Source organism: Cebidichthys violaceus, unplaced genomic scaffold (genome assembly GCF_023349555.1).
Source record: "Cebidichthys violaceus isolate CVI_PGR_0920_01 unplaced genomic scaffold, fCebVio1.0.p SCAF_50, whole genome shotgun sequence".
NCBI classification, from domain to species: domain Eukaryota; kingdom Metazoa; phylum Chordata; class Actinopteri; order Perciformes; family Stichaeidae; genus Cebidichthys; species Cebidichthys violaceus.
Window position 1 is genome coordinate 1,265,477 of NW_027176706.1, and position 24,567 is coordinate 1,290,043.

Consider the following 24,567-nt stretch of genomic DNA (forward strand, 5'->3'; position numbering starts at 1 on the left):
TTACAGTCATTTAGCAGACGCTTTTATCCAAAGCGACTTACAATTCAGTATCTATCTACACACCGCAGACGCAGCTACGGGAGACATTTTTGGGGGTTAAGTGTCTTGCTCAAGGACAACATTGACACGAGACTAGCGGAGCAGGAGCCGGGGATCGAACCGCCGAACCCTCTGATTGGAAAGGCGGCCCTGCTCTCCATATAGCCACGAGTCAACCCGTTTAAGGAACTTGGCTTCACTTTTCAGAACCGGAGGTTGCCGCTTTGTTTTAGCATGCCGATAATTAACACTCAAATCTCTGACTTGGCCTCTTGTTGTCGCCACGCCACAGTCTGTGCACGAATGAAATTCAGTCGCATAGCGCTAGTATTAGCTCCAGAAAGTTCCCTGGGCTTTGGAAACCCTACTTCATTAACACGTTCGCTCACGACATCCCATTCACGTCACCGCATGAAGACGTTTGGTGTGAAATCACCACAAACATATTACAATCAGCTTTTACCCTCAGGAGGCCAAACATCCCCTGTGGTTTAAATAGCTGTGAATGCTCAAAAGCTGGACACCTAATTAATCACGTAAGAACGTTGTCTTCTTTACTTCACTTAATATAAAATGTAATGTTCATTTGATCATAACTCGGAGTGGTTGATGAATATCAACTGTATAAGTGTGCTTCGGTATTAAATGGCTTTCATTTAAAGACGTATTGGTTTACATCAGTGTTTGCATCCAGAATTCCAAATGGAGTTTTGCACTTTTTTTTTTTCCAGTTTTGATTTAGTACGTGTAATGAAAGGAACATTGATTAAAACAAAAAAATAGGTGAAGATTCTTGTGTTGTTATCCCCTCGACGCTGGTGTTACATTACCTGGACGACGCGAGATCCGTCAATGATTAATGGAGTGTTTAGTGCTTTTGTTCACTTGAGATTTCGCCTCCCTGTCCCCAATTTACGAGATCAAATCTGCGCTGTAAATCTAAACCCCACTGCTGCTCGGCAGCCTTTGCTTATAATGCTGGATGAATTTGTACTCGCCCCCTTTCTTCTCGAAAAAACCCCCCAACAAAACAAAGTTGTTAATAGTGTCTGACTGCTTTCACCCTAGTTGCACTTTGTTGCCGGTAGATTATTTTCACTTTGCCGAAGTGTCCTGCCGGGAGCTTGATGGAGGTCTCCACACAGATCGATGGGAATGTGTTGCCGTGGTGCTGATGCTCTCTGTGGGAGTCGCTGGCTCTGGAGCCGGCTGGACTGTTTAAACTGTGCGCAGGAGATCCCGCTGCCTAATGCAGTCTGCGCCTGTTGCTTTATCTTAAAGAAAAAAGAAATGACGTGAGATATTAGTCTGAAAGAGAGGTATGATAAAAAAACTCCAGCTGTTCTCATCTTTTAATTTTACACATCAAAGTTTAGTCGTCATAAGAAGTACTACTCTGGCTGTTGTATATTGTCTGTGGCTCTGGATGAAGCCTTTCAAAGTCTCCAAATTTTTTTTTATCCCTGATGATGTCATCAGAGGTTACTTTGTGATGACATCATCCTGGGGTTATCTCCGTTTTCGGCCTTTAAACAACATGTTAATAACGCCTTCGTTTCGTTCTCTGTATGCGTGTGAGTATGAAAGACATGTTCACAAGACCAGGGAAATGTGTGGCGTGAAGATGCTGTCGTGGTGCATTATGGGGGATGTAGGATCCGGAGGTTTTGGAGTTCTACTGCTTTGAATTGGACAGAGCTCTAGCAATGACAATGGCAGTTTCTTGGTAGGTCAGTCGATCCATCTCACTCGGTTGGGACTAAAACAACTCATCAAGAAGAAGATGGATTGCCATTGAATTGTGTTCAGACGTTCATGGTTCCCAGAGGATGAATCGTGCTGACTTTGGTTCGTTGGTGTGTTTCTCTAGTGCCAGCAGCAAGTTGACGTTTGCTTTCAGTGAAATATCTAGACAGCTGTTGGATAGATTGAAATGAAATTAGGTAAACATCATATTTTTCCCCCCCTTAATTTAGTATTTGTTTGTGTTTTGGTCATCACTGGTATAAACAATTACACACCAGATGAATTGCAACAATCAAGCAAAAGAAGAGTCTGATGGATTTAATGGACCAAACTAATTTGGAAGAGAAAACAAAAGCTGAATATCATATTTCCCCGTAGACGTGCACACAGTTTTCCTGAGCAATGATGGTTAAGATTTAAGCTAAAAAATACTAATTATTTCTTACATTCTCATTATATGTAGAGTAAAATGTAGGGTGGTTTGCTCTTAAAGGAACAATTACGGGGATCTATTGGCAGAAATGTAACCATACTATTTACTATTGACGTTTTATTTCGTGTATAATCACCTGTAAATCAGAGTCATTGTGGTTTACTTACCTTCTACTGAGCTGTTTATATCTTCATACGCAGCGGGTCTTCTTCATGAAGTCTTGTATTTTGCACAGCCATGTTTTCTACAAGGCCAAGAACAGACAAACCCCCCAAACACTGGCTCCTCCTCTTGGCCACAGCAGCTCTACACTCCAGTGCTCGCCACAGCTGGTGGATGTCGGTTGGGTGCAATCTGCAACCTCACAGGTAGATGCCGCCAAATCCTACACAGCGGGCCCTTTAAGGCTGTGCTCAAAAAGGCTGGGGTGCAACGAAGAATAATCACAAACATAAATATACAAGTAAATAAAAGTAAAAATCATGAACATATTTCATATATTCTACAAAATATGCAAATAAGACAAAAGCTGTCATGAACTCCAATTTTACTTCCAACTCCATACTAATGCTCGAGCCACAAAAAAAGAGAGTTTTTTTCTTCTCCTAATACAAGTCAGGCGCTACGTTAAGCTTGAGTGGCATGTGAAAAACGGTTGCAGCCAAGATAAGCCTCGAATCTTACCTGGAGGCGGAACCCTTAAAGCTACTGTATCTAACTCTTCACCTTTAGGCAGAAAGGTGATGAGTAAATATAGCTTGTACTCTCTCGGTCTTATTCCTGGGCTCAACGCTTGTCAGTCATCTCAAACAGCTATCTACCCTGAAACATCGACTGCCTTGAGGCGTAAGCACGCAGCATCCATGGGGCTGAAGCAACAGCTGGAAAACAAAAGGTTAATCTGAAAGAAACAGGCCGAATCAATCGGCTTCACTGGACTGTCTCTGCTCTTAGTTTGCCGCACCGTGTCACTGATTTCATCGGTCACGAACAACGCCAGTGGCTCGTGGCCGGCCTTTGTCGAGTGTCTGGTAATCTGTGCGAGGAGAGGAGCCTCCACCGTACACATAAATGGCGTCGATATGCCCGCGGGACGGCCAAAGAGGCTTCCTCTCGCCCCTCACGAGTTTCTCAGAGGATTCAAAGTGGCGGCGACTGGCTGTTCCACTCCAGCCACAGGCGGAGCGGAGCAGAGGGACGAGCGCAGCGGGCTCATCCGGGCTCAAGTGGGGCCAGTGTGAGTGGAGAGTGGGATTGGGGAGCTGCTGCTTGATGAACCGTAGTGCCTCTTTGTAGTCGGAGGGGTGGGTGGTGGTGGTGGTGGTGGGTGGGTGGGGGGGGGGGGGGGGGGGGGGGGGGGGCAGGTGGTGTCCTTCTTAAGCGGCTGTCAGAGAGGGAGCCATGTTGGCTGAACATCGAGGGAGAAAATGGAGGTGGAACTGTGGCTGGAGAGGGTAGAGGTGTGAAGTGTTTCCTGTGGTTCATATTCAAAAACACGCACGCTGTCCCCGCTACATGTCTGGTGACTGGAGCAGCTCTTTCATAAATCTCTGTCCTTGTTGTTGAAATTCCTTCCGGTTGCCAATAAAAAAAAAAAAGAAGAGAAGAATAGCGTGTTATGTGTTTGTTCTATTCACCTGCTTCAGCTCTAACCCTAATGGGCACAGTGAACCCTGAAACAAGCACACCTTTCACCACCCTGGCACAGTGCACTAGCACTGAACGAGAACGTGTGAATGTAGGATTTGATGGGCGCCATCATCCAGCCAGAGAACAGTCCGTTCCTCTCGCCATGCAGTACAGCGGTCGCTTCATATCACGAGCTCTAACCTTCTTGTGCTATAGGCCATACGTACCGTGTTGAGCAGGACTCTCTTGACTTTTCACGAAGATAAAAATAGCACGAAGGACACCCGCTGCAAATGGGGTCCGCTTATCAATTATGCAGAAATATGAACGCAGTTTTACCTTGAAATATTGATATGGAATCTGAACAAATTGCATGCGAAGTAATATAAGTATCAGAGACAGGATGTCAGGATGGTGTCGAAGCTTAGTTTTCTGACTTCGCTGTATCAAATATTAAAATTAGAGTACATTGAAGGTCTCAAATGTTGTAAAATATATGAAGAAAGAAGATGAATGGATCATGTTTAAATCACATTTGACATTTTAGATCCTCATCTTGAAGGAAAACTGAAGTTTTACAACTTGAGCCTTATTCTGACACCAACGGCGTCATTAAGATGGGTTATAATAACTTTTTTTTGATTTACCAGGTTAATTGACTTAATTGCCGTTCATCACGAAATACACAAGGCTTGATTTGACATCAATTGTCCTGATGCTGTAAAATACTCTACTAGTGCAAGACATGTGTATTAATCCACAACTGGAAATAGTCAGAAACGCTTCCCTCCTGTTTTATGACATTTTCTAAAAACTACAGCTCCCTCTGCCCCCATTGCACTGTCGCTCTCTGTCTTTTGATTTCTCCATTTCACGAGAGTATAAGAGAATATAGAAGAACACCGTCGTTTAAGTTTCACCTGAATCCAAGAGATATGGACTCTTGGACTGAGTGGACTCTGCAATACCGCTCTAAACATTTACGTCATCCTTTGGCCACTAGTTGCATTCTGATCCACTCCGGTTGCCGCAGGCTGTGAGTCAGCACGACACACTAACCGGCTGCTAAACTGCTGCGTGTTCCTCCTCTCAGCTCAGGCACGAGACACATTTGCATTTCATCTAATTATTATGCTCGTACACATATTCATCTCATTTCCCCTCTCCGACGGGCTCCCTTAAAGAACCCGCACTTCCAGTTAAACTCCAGGGTATTTTATGTAATTTGCCAGTGGCTACAGTACAGTAAGAGTGCCGATGACCAACGCTACACTCCATCGCTATAACCTGCTAGTTGATTCTCTCCTGCTGGACCCTGACAATCATCTTCTCCTCTGCAGCTCTGCACCGTAATGCACTCCCACACAGGTCTTATCGCAACCACTTTTATTCCATCTGTGGAGAGAGTGGGAATGTGTGGTCTCCCGTGTGAGTTACTGCCACGGAACAGCAGCATGAAATCAGCGTCGGCGGCCCGCGCACGGTGTGTGGTCTGCCGGGCGTTTCTGATACGCGAGCAGCGTCTCCGATACTAAATGCGGTCCCCCCCCCCCCCCCCGGAGGGTGTAGAGCAAATACAGTGCGATAGCGCAGTGACAGTAGAATTACTATAGGTTTGAAAAACAAAAACAAATAAAGCGGAGGGATTAGGGCTGTGATTGTCACAGCACTATACCTTCGCTCCGCACGGCGTTGCTGCTGAGTGCATGTTGACATAGGTCGCTCCTAATTGTATGATAATGAATTCATGAGAAATGAAAGGAATATAATCTGCAGCTGAGTTATTATCATGAAACACGATATGCAACATGTGTGCTTTTTTTTTTTTTCTTTTTTTGTGACCGCTCCCTTGTGTGATTGCTGCAACATTATGCATGCAGGTGTTCATTTCGTGCAAAGTAATCACGGTATATATATATGATGATTTATGTAAATACGAAGCTGAGTTTTGAGTCATTGCATGTGCATTATACTAGATGCTGATAGGCTGCAGGATGAATAGGCGTAGGAAAGAGATGTGAGCAAAAGTGAGGCGGAAAAAACAAGAAAGCACAGTTCGTCCAGTCGGTTCCCGAGAGGCCAAACCAGCTGTAACGTGGAGAGCGAGACGCAAATACCGGACCGTTAGTGACGTCATCACAGACCTGCTGGGACAAAACATCCCCATGTCTTTCTACTTGCAAAAAAAAAAAAAAATAGCAGAGACATCGGTTTGACATGACCTTCTGACTACAGCAAAACACATCCCTGTTACAAGTCTGTCGGCAGCAGGGCACACCGGGCCAAGTGGTGTCAGTTTCTCCTGTGGAGGTGACGAACGGCACGAGTGCCTGTTGCTTAGCAGCACTCGACGGCCATATTTCCAAGCCGGGCAATGAGCTTTCATTAGGTGAGGCCTAACAGGGGAGATGGAGTGACACCTGGGACATGCTCAGAGTCCTGCCAGGAGCAAGGCTGCAGGATGTGAACGCGACTTGACTCGGAATGTCTGAAGACGTCGTAATGATTGCGCGTGCAGGATTGCGATGAGCACACTGGGCTACAGCTGCTGTAAAGAATGCGTTCAGCGTAACGATGTCTACGGAGGTTTATTTGACCTTTTTTTTTTTTTTTTTAAAAAAGGGAGCGCAGGAAGATTATGCTTTGAAATGAATGACAGTTATCAACAGCGAGCAGAGCCGATGCTGCCGCTGTGCTCCAGGTTTTTCCCCCTGATCCTCTAGTTCATCTGGTGGAACATAACGCCTGAAGCTTGAAGCTAAATTAGTGGGGTCTCTATCTCAAAAGTAGCAGAGCTGGAATGAAAGAAGAAACACACTGGGGTGGAGCAATATCATTAATTTTCTTTTCAAATGTATTAATTTAGTTTTTTATACACCAACTTATAAACACTTAACAGATGGGAACAGATGGATCTCCCAAAAAAATAAATACAAAAATGATAATATGGACATGAAAAAAAAAAAAAGAAGGAGACACAAAATGAACAGAGCAATGCCGAGGAAAGTACACTCAGGTGTGTCTCCGTCCTCTTCCAAACAAAGAAGAGTTGAACGTCGCTCAATCGTCCTTCCAGGCTCCCTTACATTCAAGATGGCGGAGATTCATTCCTTTATCGGGCCTATTTTTAGTAGATCATAATATATATCGGGTATGGAATTAATCTGACCATGCTCCGGTGGCCAAATGAGACCAAACTTTGTCATGGATGTTGGGTTTTTGAACCACGACAAAGGCCAAACTGTGGCCTGCAGCAGACTAGGTGCCGTCTGTTTTTAGCCGCGCAGATTGCCGGTAATGCATTTAGCTGCTGAAACAGCTGCGGATCACTTCCGCCCCGTCCGGGCCCAGTTAAGAGGGGTGAGGAGTCAGCAGTTTAATGACGGTATGAAACAGTATATTTAATCAAAAAAAAAAAGAAGATGAATCACCGGAAACATCAATAGGTCCTTGATGCATACAGTCATGAATGAGCACAGAATTATCAGGCTGATGGGTTCAGTGGTATGTGAGACTAGCAGTGGACAGACAGATACACACCTAATAACACACACACACACACACACACACACACACAACTGAACACATGATCTCCCCCAGGCTAACATCTGGCAACGATATTAATCAGATTACCAACAATGCAATGATGATTTCTTGTTAAAATGTTGCAATGATTACAAGCTCTTGGCGTTCCATATCTGTGCACGATATCTCAAGGAATGTCTGGTTGAACTCAATTCAGTTTCAAAGCAGCTGCAATTCATATTTTTTTTTATAGTATAATGAAACACATGATCACCCGACTCTGCAGGTCCCCTCTGCTCTACAGAGCATCTCTCAGCTCATTGAAGTCAGCTCTGTGTACGGTTTCGTCATCTGCCCAGCAGGAAACGGCAGACAGACACATTCGGCAACTAGAAGGTGAACATAGTGGAGCATTTAGCGGCTAATGAGACGCGTGTTTCCCTCAGGAGTTGGTGGAGAAAAAAAAAAAAAGAGTGAATATTGGACTTCATTAGGTGGCCAGAAACATCTCCGAATGACTGCTGATGTTGCTCCACATGTGCTGGATGCAACTCTGCTGACAAGTTCAGCACATGCTGAATATTGCATCATTGTTCTAATGATAATATATGCAAATGAATGTAAATTCATTTCTGTATAATCAACGCTAATGAAGAAAACATATTCATTCCTACTTGTGATCCCTCTCACTTACTTGTTACTAGAAACGGCAACTGCAGTATTTCAACGTTTTACTAAGTAATGATTTATTACCCAACTTATAACCAAAAGAGTTGCTGGCCGACATTATGCACATATAACACAAGTTGTAACAAACTGAAATTGTCCTTTAAGTAAATCTGCATTGGACAACTTTGCAGCACAAAGTAACCCTTTGAAAGTTTGAACGCTCTGTAATCCTGTAAGCGGACATCGAAACTCCACGCAGCACATTGTACGTTACCAACCAGGCTGCTCTGTGATCATTTTTATACCAAAGTAGACATTTTTACAGCTTGACAAGACCCTAGAATATCACCTAACGTAGCCGTTATTATCACGCGACAAAACCATTTGTCAATCTAGTATTTAATTCACACATCATACATTTTTGATCTGCCGGCCCTTGGCCTTTGGTTGCCCGCTTTGATGCTCGTGCGACGGCTTCGGCGCGCCGCTGACGGCTCGACATCTCGTAGTAAAGTCCTCCAGTCGTTGTTTATCACTTCAGCAGCTCGCTCCGAGATCACCGGCTCGGACAGAGGACATCGCAAAACAGTCTTCAGAAAGGTGGTGGGGGGGGGGGACTTCAAAGACGGCTCCCAGCGCGCATTTAAAGAGGAGTAAATTAGTGAAACATCCTTTCAAGTGAAATATGGAATTATGATTTGCTGTGAAGGTTGCGGAAGTATGAGTCACCTTTGTTAATACTCTCCCTCGTGGTGTTTCATCACTGAAGTCGCTCCCAGACAGCGTAGCTGGAAGCTACAATGATGATCTGATAAGATGTTGGGTGACTCATTGTTGATTAGTAGTTTTCAGGCGATAGGTAGGCCTCCAAGTCCCCTTTGTGAAAGCATCTGAAAAATGAGACGAATAAAGAATTAGGATCAATCTGAGTCGGCAGCAACACTATGATTTTTAAATCTGTGTCAATTCATATTTACCTTTATTGTATCTTGTCATCAAGACTGGAACTTTTTTTTTTTAAATTCTGCTACTCAAACTAGATGTATCATGTCATTCATTCACAAAAGGACATTAATCTGCCTGATGGAGGATGAAAGATTAAATTTAGAATCCCTTTTGTCCGGTGATCCTGAACTAATCTCTCCCGATCCTGTGGAAAGTCAAATTTGCCACAGCAGTAAGTAATATTGCTCCGCATACATTTGTCAAGACAGTTGTCAAGTTTTTTTGGTCGGCCTCTGCGACAGCTCGGCTGAGTCATTACTGTGTCGGGCAGCGAGAAACAAAAGAAAACACGCCGAAGCACGGGACGATAAATAATTCATCAAAACTCAAAGCTGAACACGTGATCTTCGAAAATTTGTTTCCGAGGGGAAAAATCTCGGATTGTCTTCTGTTATTGTGACTCGATGGATGTATTTTTCACCCTTCAATAAAACTGCAATCCAGAATCATGAATTATTAGCAGAAGTTCAGGCTGCAGTGGGAACGCTGTTCTGCTCGTAATAATGTGGTTGGATCAAGTTCAGGCTGATCCGGATCACACTCTATTAGCTAAACACAATGTTGTGTTTTTGTGTTTTGAACGTCATCAACTCTCTAGATATTGAGAACACAAATATTTGATATTATACTTTCCTTAATAATAGAGTATGTATTTCAAGTCGCGGCAAATCTGCTGTTTCAATTGTCTCTCTTCATCAAACGTGGAGATATAACGTTATTAAATCTCAAACTGACGATGGTTAAGCCTCTGGGGGCTATATTTCTGTGGTTCCGGTGTAGCAAACGGATAAACCGTAAAACTCTTGTCCTGTCGCCTACAGACTCTAAACATGAATGCAGAATTCTGAACGCTGAAATCAATGTTTTCCTTAATTTGAGAAGTACGAAGACTAAGAGTCTACAGCCATGCAAGCGGCTCTGCGAAGCAACTGTGCTCATACAGACTCAGTGACTCAAAGACAAACGGGTGTAATGTTTACCATGTCCACCATCTTACTTTTGCAAATTAGCATGCTAGCGTAGCACTAAACAAGAACTACAGCCGGTGGGAATGCCATAGGTTTTGCAGGCATTTGGTCATAAACCAAAGTCATTCTGCGGGGGGGGAAGGTGCTACCCTAAATACCACCAGTGTGACTAAAAAGAGCAGATATTCATTCTGAAATAGACATAAAGAAATAACTGATGACATCACCGGTTCATCAGGTTTACCCAGGATGCAACTGACGCCCGCTGGGTCTCACTTCTTGCTACTTTTGCGTACTACACACTGCTCTCTGTGGCTGCTTTTGGCTGATTCTCTCTCTCTCTCTCTCTCTCTCTCTCTCTCTCTCTCTCTGCCATCCCAGCTCCTTCTTATGTCTTTTCTCATTACCATACTTGGCCACGGCATCTCTTGCCTTTGCGCACACTGTGTGTCCCATATCTTCACTGATGTGTGTCTGTTGGCTTCTGTTCTTTTTTAGCCGTAGGGGGTTGTTTTGTTGCGCTTCCCCGCTGAATCTTGCACTGCTGCTCGGATTCATCCGGGAGCGCGCAATCACACGAGAAGAGCCTGTTTCACAATATAAGAATATAACCATTCTTGGAATAAATGGATCCGCATTCCTCAGATTCAAGTGTCATTGACAGAATTACAGTCAGGATAGACGCTACAGGACTGAGTCATGAGATGGATTACATACCCAGCATGCATTGGCTGTACCTCAAGATTTATGGAATCTCAAATTCTCTGAAGAGCTACAGCCCCGCATCTTCCTCAAGCAATACCGAGGATTACCAGCTTCTCTCTTCCGGCTGCTCAGCCTTCTAGCTCAGACTCCCTTTTGTGTACCGTCTACCTTGTCTCTCCAAGAAAAAAAAAGAAAAAAAAGTGAGCTCTCCAGAGCAAACAGACAACCGAGGGACGACATATTTGAGGCTGCGCTGTTTTCATTCCGAGTTGACTCTGCGAGGCTACACACACATTCCTTAATCCAGCTGGTTTCGCATTTTTCCCCGCTTGGCACGCACTAAAACAAGATGACGCCGCACGTACAGAATTCCTTCCGGTTTATTTACCCGTTTAATTGCCGGTGCAGGCCGACACACACTTTCTAACCTTGAAACTTCTCGAACTTCACTCCCCTACAGGAAATGTGTAAAAAAAAAGAAAGCAGGCAATGTGAGCATTTGATGTAGCTGTGTGGCAGTAGCTTCTAAAATCCTCTCGTTGCATTCTGTCTTAATTAATATGCATACTGTGTTTGTCTGGCACACGTAAACCGACTCATTTGTCAGGGCAACCACAGGCATATGAATGTGTTTTGAAACCTGGAAGCTTATTGGTATGTTTATTAGTAACTATGTCCAGAAAATCCCAAATTGAACGAATCAAGGGAAAAAGGTGGCGTTTGAGGAGAAATAGAGACATTTGGAGACACGTGTCCTCTTACAGTTGTTGTGGTCCGCAATGCTAATTTGCTATTGAGGCTACCCTCAATAGCAAATTAGCATTGCAGAAAGTACAAACTGCTCAGCACCAAGTTAGCGACGAGTGAACATTTTAGAGCGGATCAAATATTGGACTTACATTCAACAGGTGGACGGAATTATGACCCCAAATTAATGCTAATGTTGCTACATGGCTGCTGGATGTGTAAAGAGGCAACTGTTGTGCTAAAATGTTAGCACAACAGTTGTGCTAAAATGTTAGCACAACAGTTGTTGGCCAACACGTCCTTGTCCCTATATAACCGCAGTGATAACACTGTAGTACTCTTTAACCAACACCAAGACACCCATGAAATCTTGAGACCTAAACTGCTTGTGGAAAAATAGTTTTGACTTTGAGGAAGGAAGTTCAGCGTTTAAAGCACAGTCGGTGTGTCTTCCTGCTTCCAGCAGCTAGCTTAGCCATTAGCAGCGCAGCGTCTTCTGCTGCTGCACAGCACTGGTGCGGGATTCTGAGAACATGAAAGTGTTTGTGTCTCACTGTACAACATTTAGCAGACTTGGTGTGTGTGTTCCAAATAAACTGAAAATATTAAAGACGGTTTTCAGGTGAATGTGCTCTTTGCGTGTACTTCCTGTTACTCCATGTGATCGTGCCGCTTGTCGTACGTATCTGGATGAGAGCATCAGACAAAACACTTAAAATGTAAATGTGATCTTTCTAAGCCGCTGGCAGGCATCTCTGATATCGGTGGAATTCAACGTTTGACATTTTTATCCCTTAACAATGGAATTAAGTCGTCCGGCAGCTTGAAGTCCGTTACCATTATGGTGCCGTAACAAAGTGGAATTGTGGGAAGACTCGGTGTTTCAAAAAGCACTGATAGCTAAAGGTTCCCTGCCTGGAGTAGGTAACCATGGTGCTCCCACTTCCCAGACACATTAAGCTCTCGTCGGTGACGTCGTGGAGACACAGGCAGAGAGCTGAACAAGGTGTTCTCACCTCTGTGCTCCCTGCTCTTTCTGACCTTCATTAAAATGCCATGGCCTGTGAGCAATTAATGCCAACGGGGCACCTGAAGTAATACGAGGCCGATTAACCTGCGGATCAAACAAGCGGAAAGCGTTGGTTTAAGCAACTGCTCGACACTTGTAGAGTTACTACCCAGGCTGTGTGTGTGTGTGTGTGTGTGTGTGTGTGTGTGTGTGGGTACTAATGAGTGACTACCTTGATGGTGTGATGAATAATGGATGATATAGATTATACAAGCAGCAACGGGTGAAAATAAATGAAAACCAAAAGGGAAGGTAGCCTGTCCTCCACTGTATTCTCTGACAAAGTGATGTTTTTTTTTTTAGAAGATCAAATGTTAAACAGCTATGTTTCTATACTCAATCTATATTTTAAACTGTCTTCCTACACCCTCAATCATATGAAAAACAGACTTATTTCTGGTCCGATGCAGTGATATTTATTTAAAAAGGTTTTATTGTTTAATTCTAGGGGAATTCTTTGATACTTCAGCAAAACCTCTTGTGTTTAGTTATTCTTTAAGTGTAGTTGTAGCATATAAAATCAACGGGACAAGAACACAAGCAAAACAAAAGTTAAAAGTGTGAACATTGTCCTACCCTAGTAGCCGCCCTTGGTATTAATAATAATTAAAAAAAAACATGAAAGCTTCACTAATTGAATAGATCAAATGTGTAACTTGAAAGGGGTCAGTGACGAACCTACAAAGAAGAATCACACACTGCAGTTCCTCTCAGCTCTGCTAGGCTTACCTTTCAACTCATTGATTTGGTTTTATGGCTACAACTTTAATCTTGCGGTTCGTCGACGTTTGTTTTTCAGCCACAGCAGGAGGCCGTTTTCAGCGAAAAAGCTCCGGCTGAACGATAAAGTTAATTAACAACTATTGGTAGCATTTAGCTGCTATGGAGCCAAACATATAGACCAGGCGAACACAAACAGGACTCAAAATGAACGTTGCTTTGTGTCTGCTAAGTAAGCAACTGTTTGACACGTTTCACATATCAATTTCATAATTTTAACTTCAGAATCATATTTCATTTTAATCTCCTTTTCATTAGCAGTAGGAGGCTCCTACATTGAAGATGATGTTTTGAAGTGGAGATCATCAGGTACTCGTCCATAATTAGTGTATAGAAGTTCATCTCAGCAGCAGCAACACATATTTTAACCACCTAAAAGAAATTCATTGTGATAATTTTTGGGATTTGGTTTCAGTGTTGCCGACTTGACGACTTTCTTGCTAGATTGAGCAGCGTTGGATTGACTGGACTGGTTTTTCGGTATAAATATAATGTACTCTTGCTAGTTTTTCAAGATTACTGACCCTGCCTTTAAACTGATATAGATTTTTTTTTTTAGGTTGGCCTTTATTTTGTGGCTAAAATACGGTTTTGCTGCTGTCCCCTTCGACAGCAGCACATTGCTTTGCTCCCGTGCCGACACTCGTGTCTCTATCTCCAAACTGGGGGCGTGTCTTCCTCCATCTCCTTTATGTAATACATATAACCTCATACAACCCGTCTTCATATAATCCAAACTACCCCTTTAACATATCATGTGAGGTTTCTGTATTTCAGTTTTTGTGTGTGCCTTCCTCCTTGATTTAAAATGGGCGGGGTCCCGTTGGAAAAAGGTGATCAGCCAATCAGGATTAAGCAACACCAATCATTGTTTCCTTCTTAATAACACACAGGGATGCTTTAACTTTGATTATCTCTTATCTAGTCGTGAATATTTCGTTTTTTTTGCAGAGAAATACATCATGGATTTCAGTTGCTTGAAGGATTAATGTGAAGCCACGAGGCAGCAGATGAATAGCAGCTGGAATTTAGCTTCTGAACTCAGTGTAGGCTGTTGGTTAATTCATTAAGCCATTACATGACTGCGAGATGTTCCGGGTTTTTTTTTTTTTTTTTTTTTTTTTAGTCCAAGATAAATTAAGTATTTGTGATATAATAATAATATTATAATTGGAATTTGGCTGCCAGCTGTGTCGGTTTAGAGTTTGAGCAACAGTGACTCACTCACAAAGACCTGTAGAGCTCACATTGTGGGTGTGGGCAGACATTCAAAATAAGTCATAGTAAAGTGTATTGGAGCCAAACAAAGGTTGAGTCATGCAGTTTATGATGAGAGCTGCCTTGGTATATTCATAAATGTGTCAAACATTAGAGGCACTTTGGTTATGACTGTGTAGAGTCACAGGGGGTGTGATTTATAGATTCAATTTGGTTACAGCTAAAAAAAGACTGCATTTAGTTTGAAAGAAATTATGAATAGCTGTTTGGTGTAGTTGTGCACATACCTGTAGTTGATATACATCTTGATGCACAGTTGTATCTGTCTAATATTCTGCTCTGTGATTGGCAACAACGGTTATCTTGGTCATGATCATAATTCCTTGAAGATACATTTTATTCCCAGAGGATGAATTCACACCGACGGTGTGATCCCCTTACTTTTCTTCTAGCGTTTTCTTTTTTTTTTTAAATAATAGAACTGCTATTACATCGGTACAGACATTTTTGAATCATATACATTTACTTGATGTATTCATTTTTTGTCGTATAGCTTTTCTCCAAAGTGACACACAACGAGATACAATCCGAGTCACAGTAGCTCACAGAAAAGCCTTTGAGAATAAGTGCCTCAACACTCAATTCCTTGGTGGAACTGAGCCGAGCAAATTACTCTTTTGTGGGGGAGAAAGAGCTGGATAAAGATGAAGAGATAGAGAGAGAGAGAGAGAGAGAGAGAGAGAAAGAGAGAGAGAGAGAGAGAGAGAGAGAGAGAGAGAGAGAGAAAGAGAGAGAGCACACTTGGACCAGAGGTTGGTCTTTGGGACATTCTTAAAGACAAAAAAGGCTTTCTGCTGACCAAATGGAGTCTGGTAACTCGTTCCACCACCGTGGAGAAGAGTTTGGATTTGAGCTCCTGCCTCGCATTAATAGTACGAGTTGTTGTGCATTTGCAGTTTATTCACACAACTGAATACAGGGATTTAGGTCGGTCGGTATGTAGGCGAGCATTTTGGACAATTTGCAGAGGTTTTTTTTTTTTTTTACGGTGCACGATCGCAGCCGTGCCAGACGGCCGTTAGATCAGTCAAGGCCAGAGATGAACCATCCTGATGACTTTGATTGGTAGACTTTTCACCCAGCAGGTTTTCACTTATCCTGTGAAATGTTCTTCACTACTTTTTGGCCGGACCGGCATCGCATTTTGACCAGATTCCCTGACAATGTATGCTAATGACTTTTGTGAACACCTGACTCTTCCTCTAGCGCCACCATGAGGGTAGTCATTTTCTCGACTATTGGATCGATTGCCATGGCGTTCATGTTTTCATCCTGGGCCATCATGGAGTAAAAACTTCAGTTTGTCCAGTACTTTGGTTTACGACCTGCAAAACGAATGACGCTTCCGTCAACCTCAGCTGTACTTACTTACTTAGCTACACTAAGATGGAGAACATGCTAAACATACCTGCCACATTAGCGCTGTCAGCATGAGCCAATTAGCACGCCAAGGTCTGAGAACAGCCTCGCAGAGCTGACCGCATGTAGACTTTCTTGTTCGTCTATCGCAGCTTGAGGTTGTAGAAAAAGATTGTGACACTGAAGCAGATTTTTACTACCGTCTTCCTACTCCCAATGAATCCAAAAACTATTTTCATGAGGCACCTTTGCGTAGCTGTGTTATGACACTTCCCACTCTGGTTTGTTCAAACATGTAAAGAGCGAGTCAACAGCTGTGCAGTGAAACAGAAAATATTTAAATTGAAATGTTCTGAGGGAAACACTGCTGAACTGAACTTACCTAAAATGCTGTTAAAGGAGACATGTGATGCTAGTTTGTAGGTTCCCTACTTGTATTTGGGGTTTCTACTAGAACATGTTTACATGTTTTAATGTTAAAAAAAACACATTATTTCTCTCACACCGTCTGTCTAGATACATCTGTATTCACCCTCCGTGTGAAATGCTCCGTTTTAGCGCCTGTCTCTTTAAGTCTCCCCTCTGGAAGAAGCCCAGTCTGTTATGATTGATCAGCGTTTTGCGTTCACAGGCTTCACAGCGTCGCGGCAGCCAGGGACTCCCTGTGTCTGTCAAACTGCACACTGAGCCGATGACTCAACTATACAGGTGTCTGTAGAGTTGAGTCATCACATCCTTACAGATGTTCTTGAGACTCGTTTAAAGGCACAGATTCTGAGAATACTGGCGCATTTCTCCGCAGACTGAGGCTTTTACGGTATTTACACAGCACCTAGATCTGCTTTGTAACCAAAAAGACATGGACTCACATTGACGTATACAGAAAATGTGACTTTCATTATTTATTTAGTTTTTTAGCAGATGGCCAGCAGATTTATTATCATCCCACTTTTTAATGCCGGGCTTATGGAGCAGTGCTATAAATGTTTTTTTTAGTTGCAGTTGTTTTTGTTTTGTTTATTAAAGCAATCAATTGTCACATTGTTTATTATAACCCAACCTGCTTAAATATTAAGATATTAAGATGCACTATCGGAGGCCAAGAAAGATTTCTGTTGGACGGAAAATCTGTTGAGGAGACACTTTTAACAAACATTTATTGTGAGCTTTTTCCCAAATCAGATTTACATCTTGGCAAATTCACAGCATCTCAATTTGAGGATTGTGGAGAGCTTCTCTGTTTCAAACACACTGATAAGACGTTGGTGTGTATTCTTTACAAACAAAAGGAGAATATAGATTGAAAACATGTCAAATGTTCTTCTCCTCCAGGAACACAGCCCTCCAGTTTGTCGATATGATGTAATATTTGAGTGACCGGGCTCTTTCTCCTGCTTTTTTTTTTATCATTCATTAAAAGAGTGTGATTCTTTTTCCGCCGCACTAGACACACACACACACACACACACACACACACACACAAACACACACTGGGCTGAACACATGCGTTCACCTGTGCACACATGAGCACAAAAGCACCTGTGCATGGCACGGCTCTGTGTGCCAGAGCAAATATGTCTGTTCCCAAGACAACAGGAGATAATAGAGTCATTATAACAGGACAAACAGATTACACAGTGCAGCGCTGCAGCAGAAGACCAAACATCCCGTCGACGACGCCAAATAAATACTTTAAGTCGAGACTGAATCTGAAAAAAAAAAATGTGAGTCATAGTCCGAGACAGAAAACCGAATTTAACAACTTTTCATGGACTTATCTCCTCGTTGTCTTACATCAATCCATGATGGACATCATTTGATATGAAAATGTCACAGACGATTACTTGTGCAAGTTAATATCTGCCTCTGTAGGTCTGCGGGTCATCTCACTGAGCCTTGTAAATCTCTGTTAATCATCCCGTATATATATATATATATATATATATATATATATATATATATATATATATATATATATATATATATATATATATATATATATATATTGTCTTGGGAATATAAGGACGCTAATGAACGTTGAAGCTTAAAAAGCTGAAACACGAGAGCTCAAGCTGATTTGACATCTCTGTGGGAGTGATTTCATTGCCTTCCTTTTAATAGACACCCCTCTCGTGACTTCCTGTGTCGGCGTTATCTCTCTTGAAGATCCAGACTTTGGGCATCGCAATGCTATCAACTGTCACTAAAATGGACACTCAAGGCGCTCATCTGTCCAGTTTTAAACTCAAAAGAGGACGGCTAGTCTGATAGAAAAGACACACAGGCGTGGCGACCCTTCAGTTGGCAGCTGTTGAATCGGTATCCAATACACTCCCAGTCTGATCGCAGCCAGGGAGAGGCTGCTGAGTGCGAATGCAAACCTCCACAAACAGAAAATAGCCTTTAGTTGGTGGAAAGTCTTTGACCGTAAAACATGATGTGGAAAGATTACCCGCGGACAAGATTTGTGGTTATCTGTCTGTCACAGACGAGTCGCAGCGCAGAGAAAAAATGAAAGTTGTCATTTCTTCACGGCTGCCGCTGTAATGTCATTATGTACTAATTACTGCGCGAGAACAAATTTAAGCAATCAGAATCAATATCAATTAATTTGCTAATTTTTGAGAAAGGAGGGAAGGAGACAGATGGCTGGGTAGAATACAAATCTGCCCTGAGACGTAATTAGAATTGACTAACACTTTTAGGATGCCACAATTACGTTTCGCTGCATTTTGCACATGTTTACTTGACCCAAATTGATTTTTCCCAAGCAGCGTGCGGAGGTTCTGAAATATGTCTTGCGTGAAATTTGAACAAAAGTCTGTAGGAACAACGACGAGGCAATTTCTACGATTTGCACACATCTGCTGTCGTGATAATGCCACCAGTTGCAGATTTGCATCATATTTGGCTTATCTTTCCCAGTTCCACAGTGCGCATTACCATTTATACTCTGTGCTGTATACCAGAGAGCAGCGAAGATCGTGAGTTTTAGATGTTTTTTTTAACAAGGGCTGTTCACGCTGTTGAAGACTGTGTGTGTGTGTGTGTGTGTGTGTGTGTGTGTGTGTGTGTGGATATAATGTGCACGATGCTGCTCATTGTCAAAGGAATTTTATCAGCTCATCTGCAGTCAGCACACACCGGTAACAGTGAGCTGCTGCTGACCTGCAGCTGCTCTTTCAGCTCCGTGCACAGACCTCAAACTTCAAGGTCCCGACCAGTTATTCTGCATGTTTTACTGCATCTCAATACGCTTTGCTTACTATTTTCCAGAGCGCGCCACAGTCATTTTTTGTAGTTTGCATTCTGTCAGCTCACTGGGTGAGACGGAAACTTACTTGACATATTGTACCTATACAGCACCACACTGTTTTTTTTATTTTTTTCAAGCAGTTATTGTTTTTATTTTGTCATTTGACTTTTTTTTTTCTGGAGGTTTAAACTCCATCTCACGGTCTTAATCTGCAAATGGAGTTTGTTCTGTTGCCAAAACGTGACCCTAGCTTCAGCGCCGTGATGGCCGATACATTTTCACAAATAAATAATTGTAAATAAATTCCTGAGTTTTGTTTTTGGATCCGTTTTCCTCTACCTTGAAAAAACACACAAACAACCAATTCGCCTTAGCCTACTCCGTCGCTACTATTGTAGATACCTTCTTTAGAGCATCACACATCCTGTAACATGCTTGGTTTACTATCAGCGTTTGATGAATTCGGTACAGTAACATTGCGAAAGTCTAGAAAAGCGGCGCAATTGAATTATTCCATCCCGATTCAAGTTAGCATAGAAGGCTAACAGGAAGTGAGCTGGCTCTCTGACACTCACGCTCCTTTTTAGCTTTGATTCTGGTTTCACCCAAGTCCCGAGGGAAGCGTCTGTCTCTTCAGCTGCTAAATGCTCCGCTATGTTCACCGGCTAGTCACTAGCTGGTCAGCCATGCTGAACAGGAAGCATCCAGAAGGTTTACCAGAGCTTGTTTGCTGAAAACAGCTGATTTGGAAAAGAGGTTGATGAGGGAGGAGTTTGCAGGAGAGAAAACAAAAGCAAAAGAAGCTAGAAAAGGTTTTTAAAGAAAGACTTGTGTAATAAATAACCCCTTTCACACCACACACAGTCATTTGACCCATAACAGAAATACTAATAGTGCAGCTTTAACTTTGCATTGAACTCTGACACTTTGTCAATTTAAAGACAATGAACACATAGAAAGTGTTTAAATCAAACCTTGATAAAGAATTGCGTCTAAAAGCACTGGTATGGAACGTTTCTTTAAATTCTACTGATAAAACCTCAGGCTGATAACACACAAGATTACAAGTACCCTTGTTGCTAGTACAAATAAGATTGCTAGAGTCCTTTTTTTTTTTTTTTTTTTTAAAGTGCATAACTAAACACATGCTTGAGTGGGTGGAGAGCCATATGGGAGAGCACAGAATCAATATTTGAGAGTGCAAAACTCAGAAGTTGCTCAGGACGTATCTAGAATAAATAAATACATAAAAAAAAAAAAAAAAAAATGCCACACACCAAAAATATTATGTCTCCATTTGGAAGGCAGTTTTTGAAGTGATACACATGCCAACTGATGGTGGGTGTTTCTTGGCCACGATTTTGACGTTTAATACTCACAGTTATGGGCTTGTGGTAGAGGAGCGATAATCAATACGACGCTCTTTTTTTTTTTTTTTTTTTCTCAGCGCCCGCATATTCAAGAGCATGTTGGCTTCATTCATACTGTAATCTCCTGCAAAGCACATCAAAATCGTTTATATTGCACATTCAGAATGAAGTGCAATGTATGAACCCCATTGTTTGTCTGTGAGTCAGCAGTTTGTGGTCTAAAGATAAAGTTTAATTAAGCTAAAAGCTTCATTGGCTACCCCAATGACTCCTGTCCAATCCCTCCTCCCAACTCTTCTACCTCACCGGAAACTTCTGACTAATTGGATGCCCAACCCGCCGTAATCTTTTGAGCCCAAATTAGATTAACGAGCGGACACATTTCTGTGGCGTGCGCCCATTCAATACCCCTTTTGGCAGCGCTCGTAGACTCTTAGGGGGATTTTTTTTTTTTTTTTTTTTTTTTTTGCTTGGTCATGTTTGTAAACAAAAGCTGATCTGGGGGCTTTTTGGAGTAGCCGGGTAGTAGCGCTTGTGACGCCGCTGCTGCTGATTCACAAGCACTTTTTTTTTTTTTTTTTGCGAAATCATCTTCCCGCATCACTAACTTCTTGCCGTCTGTCTGCTCTCTTCTCAGGCTACGGGCATGCAGCGCCGGGGACCGACGCAGGGAAGGCCTTTTGCATGTTTTATGCCGTCCTGGGAATCCCTTTGACTCTTGTCATGTTCCAAAGTCTGGGCGAGAGGATGAACACTTTCGTCAAGTACCTCCTGAAGCGCATCAAGAAGTGCTGCGGCATGAGCATCACCGACGTGTCCATGGAGAACATGGTGACCGTGGGATTCTTCTCCTGCATCGGCACGCTGTGCATCGGAGCCGCCGCCTTTTCCCACTACGAGGAGTGGAGCTTCTTCCAGTCGTATTATTACTGCTTCATCACATTAACAACTATAGGCTTCGGGGACTTCGTGGCCCTTCAAAAGAACCGGGCCCTCCAGAGGAAGCCCCTGTACGTGGCCTTTAGCTTCATGTATATCCTGGTGGGCCTGACGGTCATCGGGGCCTTCCTCAACCTGGTGGTGCTCCGTTTCCTGACTATGAACAGCGAGGACGAGCGGCGGGATGCCGAGGAGCGGGCCTCGCTAGCGGGCAACCGGAACAGCATGATCATCCACATCCAGGACGAATCGCTGCAGCGGGGCCGGCGGCGGCGCGACCCGTACCGACCGGAAGTGACCGATTTGCAGTCGGTCTGCTCCTGTATGCACTACCACTCGCATGACTTCGGCAGCTCCGGGGGAGGGATGGGAGGCCTCGGCTGTGCCTTCTCCCACCAGAACTCGTTCAGCTCGCAGCTGAATCCCAATCAGTACTTTCACTCGGTTTCCTACAGGATCGAGGAGATCTCGCCCAGCACCTTGAAAAACAGCTTCTTCCCGTCGCCCATCAGCTCGGTGTCTCCGGGCCTCCACAGCTTCACAGACAATCACCAGCTCATGAAGAGAAGGAAATCCATCTGAAACCCAACACACACACACAGACACACACACACACACACACACACACACACACACACAGACACACAGGACAAGTGAGGTTCCACGTTTTATACACAAGGTCAAACATTTCCAATGCTGCTCCTTTACCAAATCTTTTTTTTTTTTCTTCCTTTTTTTCGGGTTGTGTGTAATATATGAAGTATTCTTGGGGAACGGATGAAGAACACTGTGGAGGACGACGCGGACACAAATGGGATGCAAAGCATGAAGCATGGATGTCTATTTTTTCAAGAGATTGCTCCATTTACAAACACAAACAAAGAAGACCTTCCTTATTTCAACATTTACGGTACAAAAATTGGTATATTAACTTTGGTTACGTGCCAAATGATGCACACTTGGGGAAATGCTATTTTTCAAAAAGGGAGTTAGCTTGTGTCACCTTAACTTGAAGTTGTGTACTATCCCATTGCCTCACTGCAGACAGAGATTTTAAAATGACTTAAAGCATCAGGTATTGTTTTCTATAAGCAATCATATATTTCAATGGTTTCACCATGCATCAAGCCAAAATATTGTTGCCAATATTAGCATGTGCATTAGATGTCATTTACTGAGTGTGCCATGGTTGTTTTTTTTGTGATGTTCATTAGTCTGTTTATAGAACAGCCAAATGAAAGTGTCCGTTCGTCTTGAATTCAAAAGGATCATGCTGCTGTTATTAATATGTGTCCTCATCAGGAATCAGATCTGGCCACAGAAGCTTTAATTTCACCTACGGCCTTTTTTTTTTTTTTTTCGTAATTAAAAAATCCACCATCCCCACTACACTTTTAAAAACAGATTTGTGTTTCAGCACATGACATTCATATTGAATATCGATTCTATTAAACGCGCTCCTCAGCGCATTGCTAATTTAGCGACAAAGTTCATGCATACGTGAGGGACGGCTCCGTTGTAAAAGACGCAAAGAGTTCCTTCATTTACCGTAAGTCTCTTAAAAGACCAGATTCCAAATGCAGCACAAGATATACAACAAAAAGGGGTCATTCGGCGATTTAGTATTCCACAAAGTTGGGGACACAAGAAACAGATTTAAAAAAACAAACAGAATAAAGCAGTGGAGGCTGAGATGTCGCCTGTAACGATGAAGCGCTAAAAACACTGGATCCTACTTTGAAACCCCACGCCTCCACGCAGGCTTTCATTTAAATATTTTAAGTCTCAAGCTCAGGATGAGATAAACCTGATGACCTCAATATGACAATTGATTCAAACCTTGAAAAGAATCCCTCCAGAGCCACACACACACACACACACACACACACACACACACACACACACACACACACACACATACACACATGGTGGAGGGCCCCTCTAAGGTGGCGTTGTGGCTCCGATCATAGGATCAGTGATGCTCTTCACAAAGCAGGTGGCCCGGTAGCTCCACACATTCACTTTCGATTGGCTGCGAAACGCTTCTCAAGATCTCCTGGGAAGCGTTCTTGGACTAGCTGGAGCCGATGGGTCTCGGTTGAGGGAAGTGATTTTGCAGGTTCTTGGAAAACTGTCAAATGACTGACGTTAATGAGACGATATATATAAGACAGCGTGAGAGGATCAGAAGGTTTTAACCTGTAAGTTACCGAAGTGCAATTAAGTGACTCCAGCTGAAATTAGAAGCGGTGTCATTTTTTTTTAATGAAAGGACATGCATGATTACGCTCCGAAGTCCCGCACAGTACGCAACGCATGCCTGTAGCAGCCGCAGTCCCCCCCCCCCCCCCCCCCCCCGGGGTCTGTCGATGAACCCTGCTCAGATCTAAACCTGCAGCGCCGAGAAGCAGAACTGCTCTTTACAGTGATGGAAAAGCATGCAGATGTAAACTGACGGCTCTTGAGGTTTTGATGCACTTTTGGAGCCATCAGGGAAACGCAACCTGGTAAACACAAGCAGAAATAGTGAGCATGAGTTAATGTGAGGGGACAGCTGAAGATCACAGATAACAAAAAGACTTAATAACATCAGTATGATCCTTTCACTTTCTGTAAAATGTCAGAAGAAGGAAAGGGGATAGGGAAGATTTTTTTTTTTTTATATATATGTTTGAAAGATCTCAAGTGCATGAACTTTGTATGATGAATTTGGAAATAATTTCATAATAACTTCTGAAGTATTTTAATGGCAAATAGTCTTAAGAATGATTTACAACACAAGCTGTTTCTTTTTGCCAAAGTCCAGCAGTTCTTAAAGGGATACGCTTTATTTACTTCATTCATTTTTCATTCAAACAAACGGTACAATGATGTTTGTTCTCAGGTTTGAATGAATCACCATTTTTTTTTAAATTTATTTTCGCCCTTATAACAAACGCAATCCCAGAAGTGCAAGCGCATCGGCCATCTAATATACGATGTACATATCAAATCCTCATTTCCAAATAGTAGGGATGTTCTTAGAAATGTGACTGAGATGCATCATCTCA

General features: G+C 42.8%; 1 protein-coding gene across 1 annotated transcript in view; it reads left to right on the forward strand.

Annotated features, from left to right (window-relative positions):
• Positions 1 to 23,617, forward strand: part of kcnk9 (potassium channel, subfamily K, member 9) — a 33,021-nt gene extending 9,404 nt beyond the window's left edge. The window contains exon 2 of the mRNA XM_068731287.1: positions 21,216 to 23,617. Within this exon, the coding sequence (XP_068587388.1) occupies positions 21,216 to 22,099 (884 nt within the window). The 3' untranslated portion in view covers positions 22,100 to 23,617. The remainder of the gene's footprint in view (positions 1 to 21,215) is intronic.
• The last annotated feature ends 950 nt before the right edge of the window (positions 23,618 to 24,567 follow it).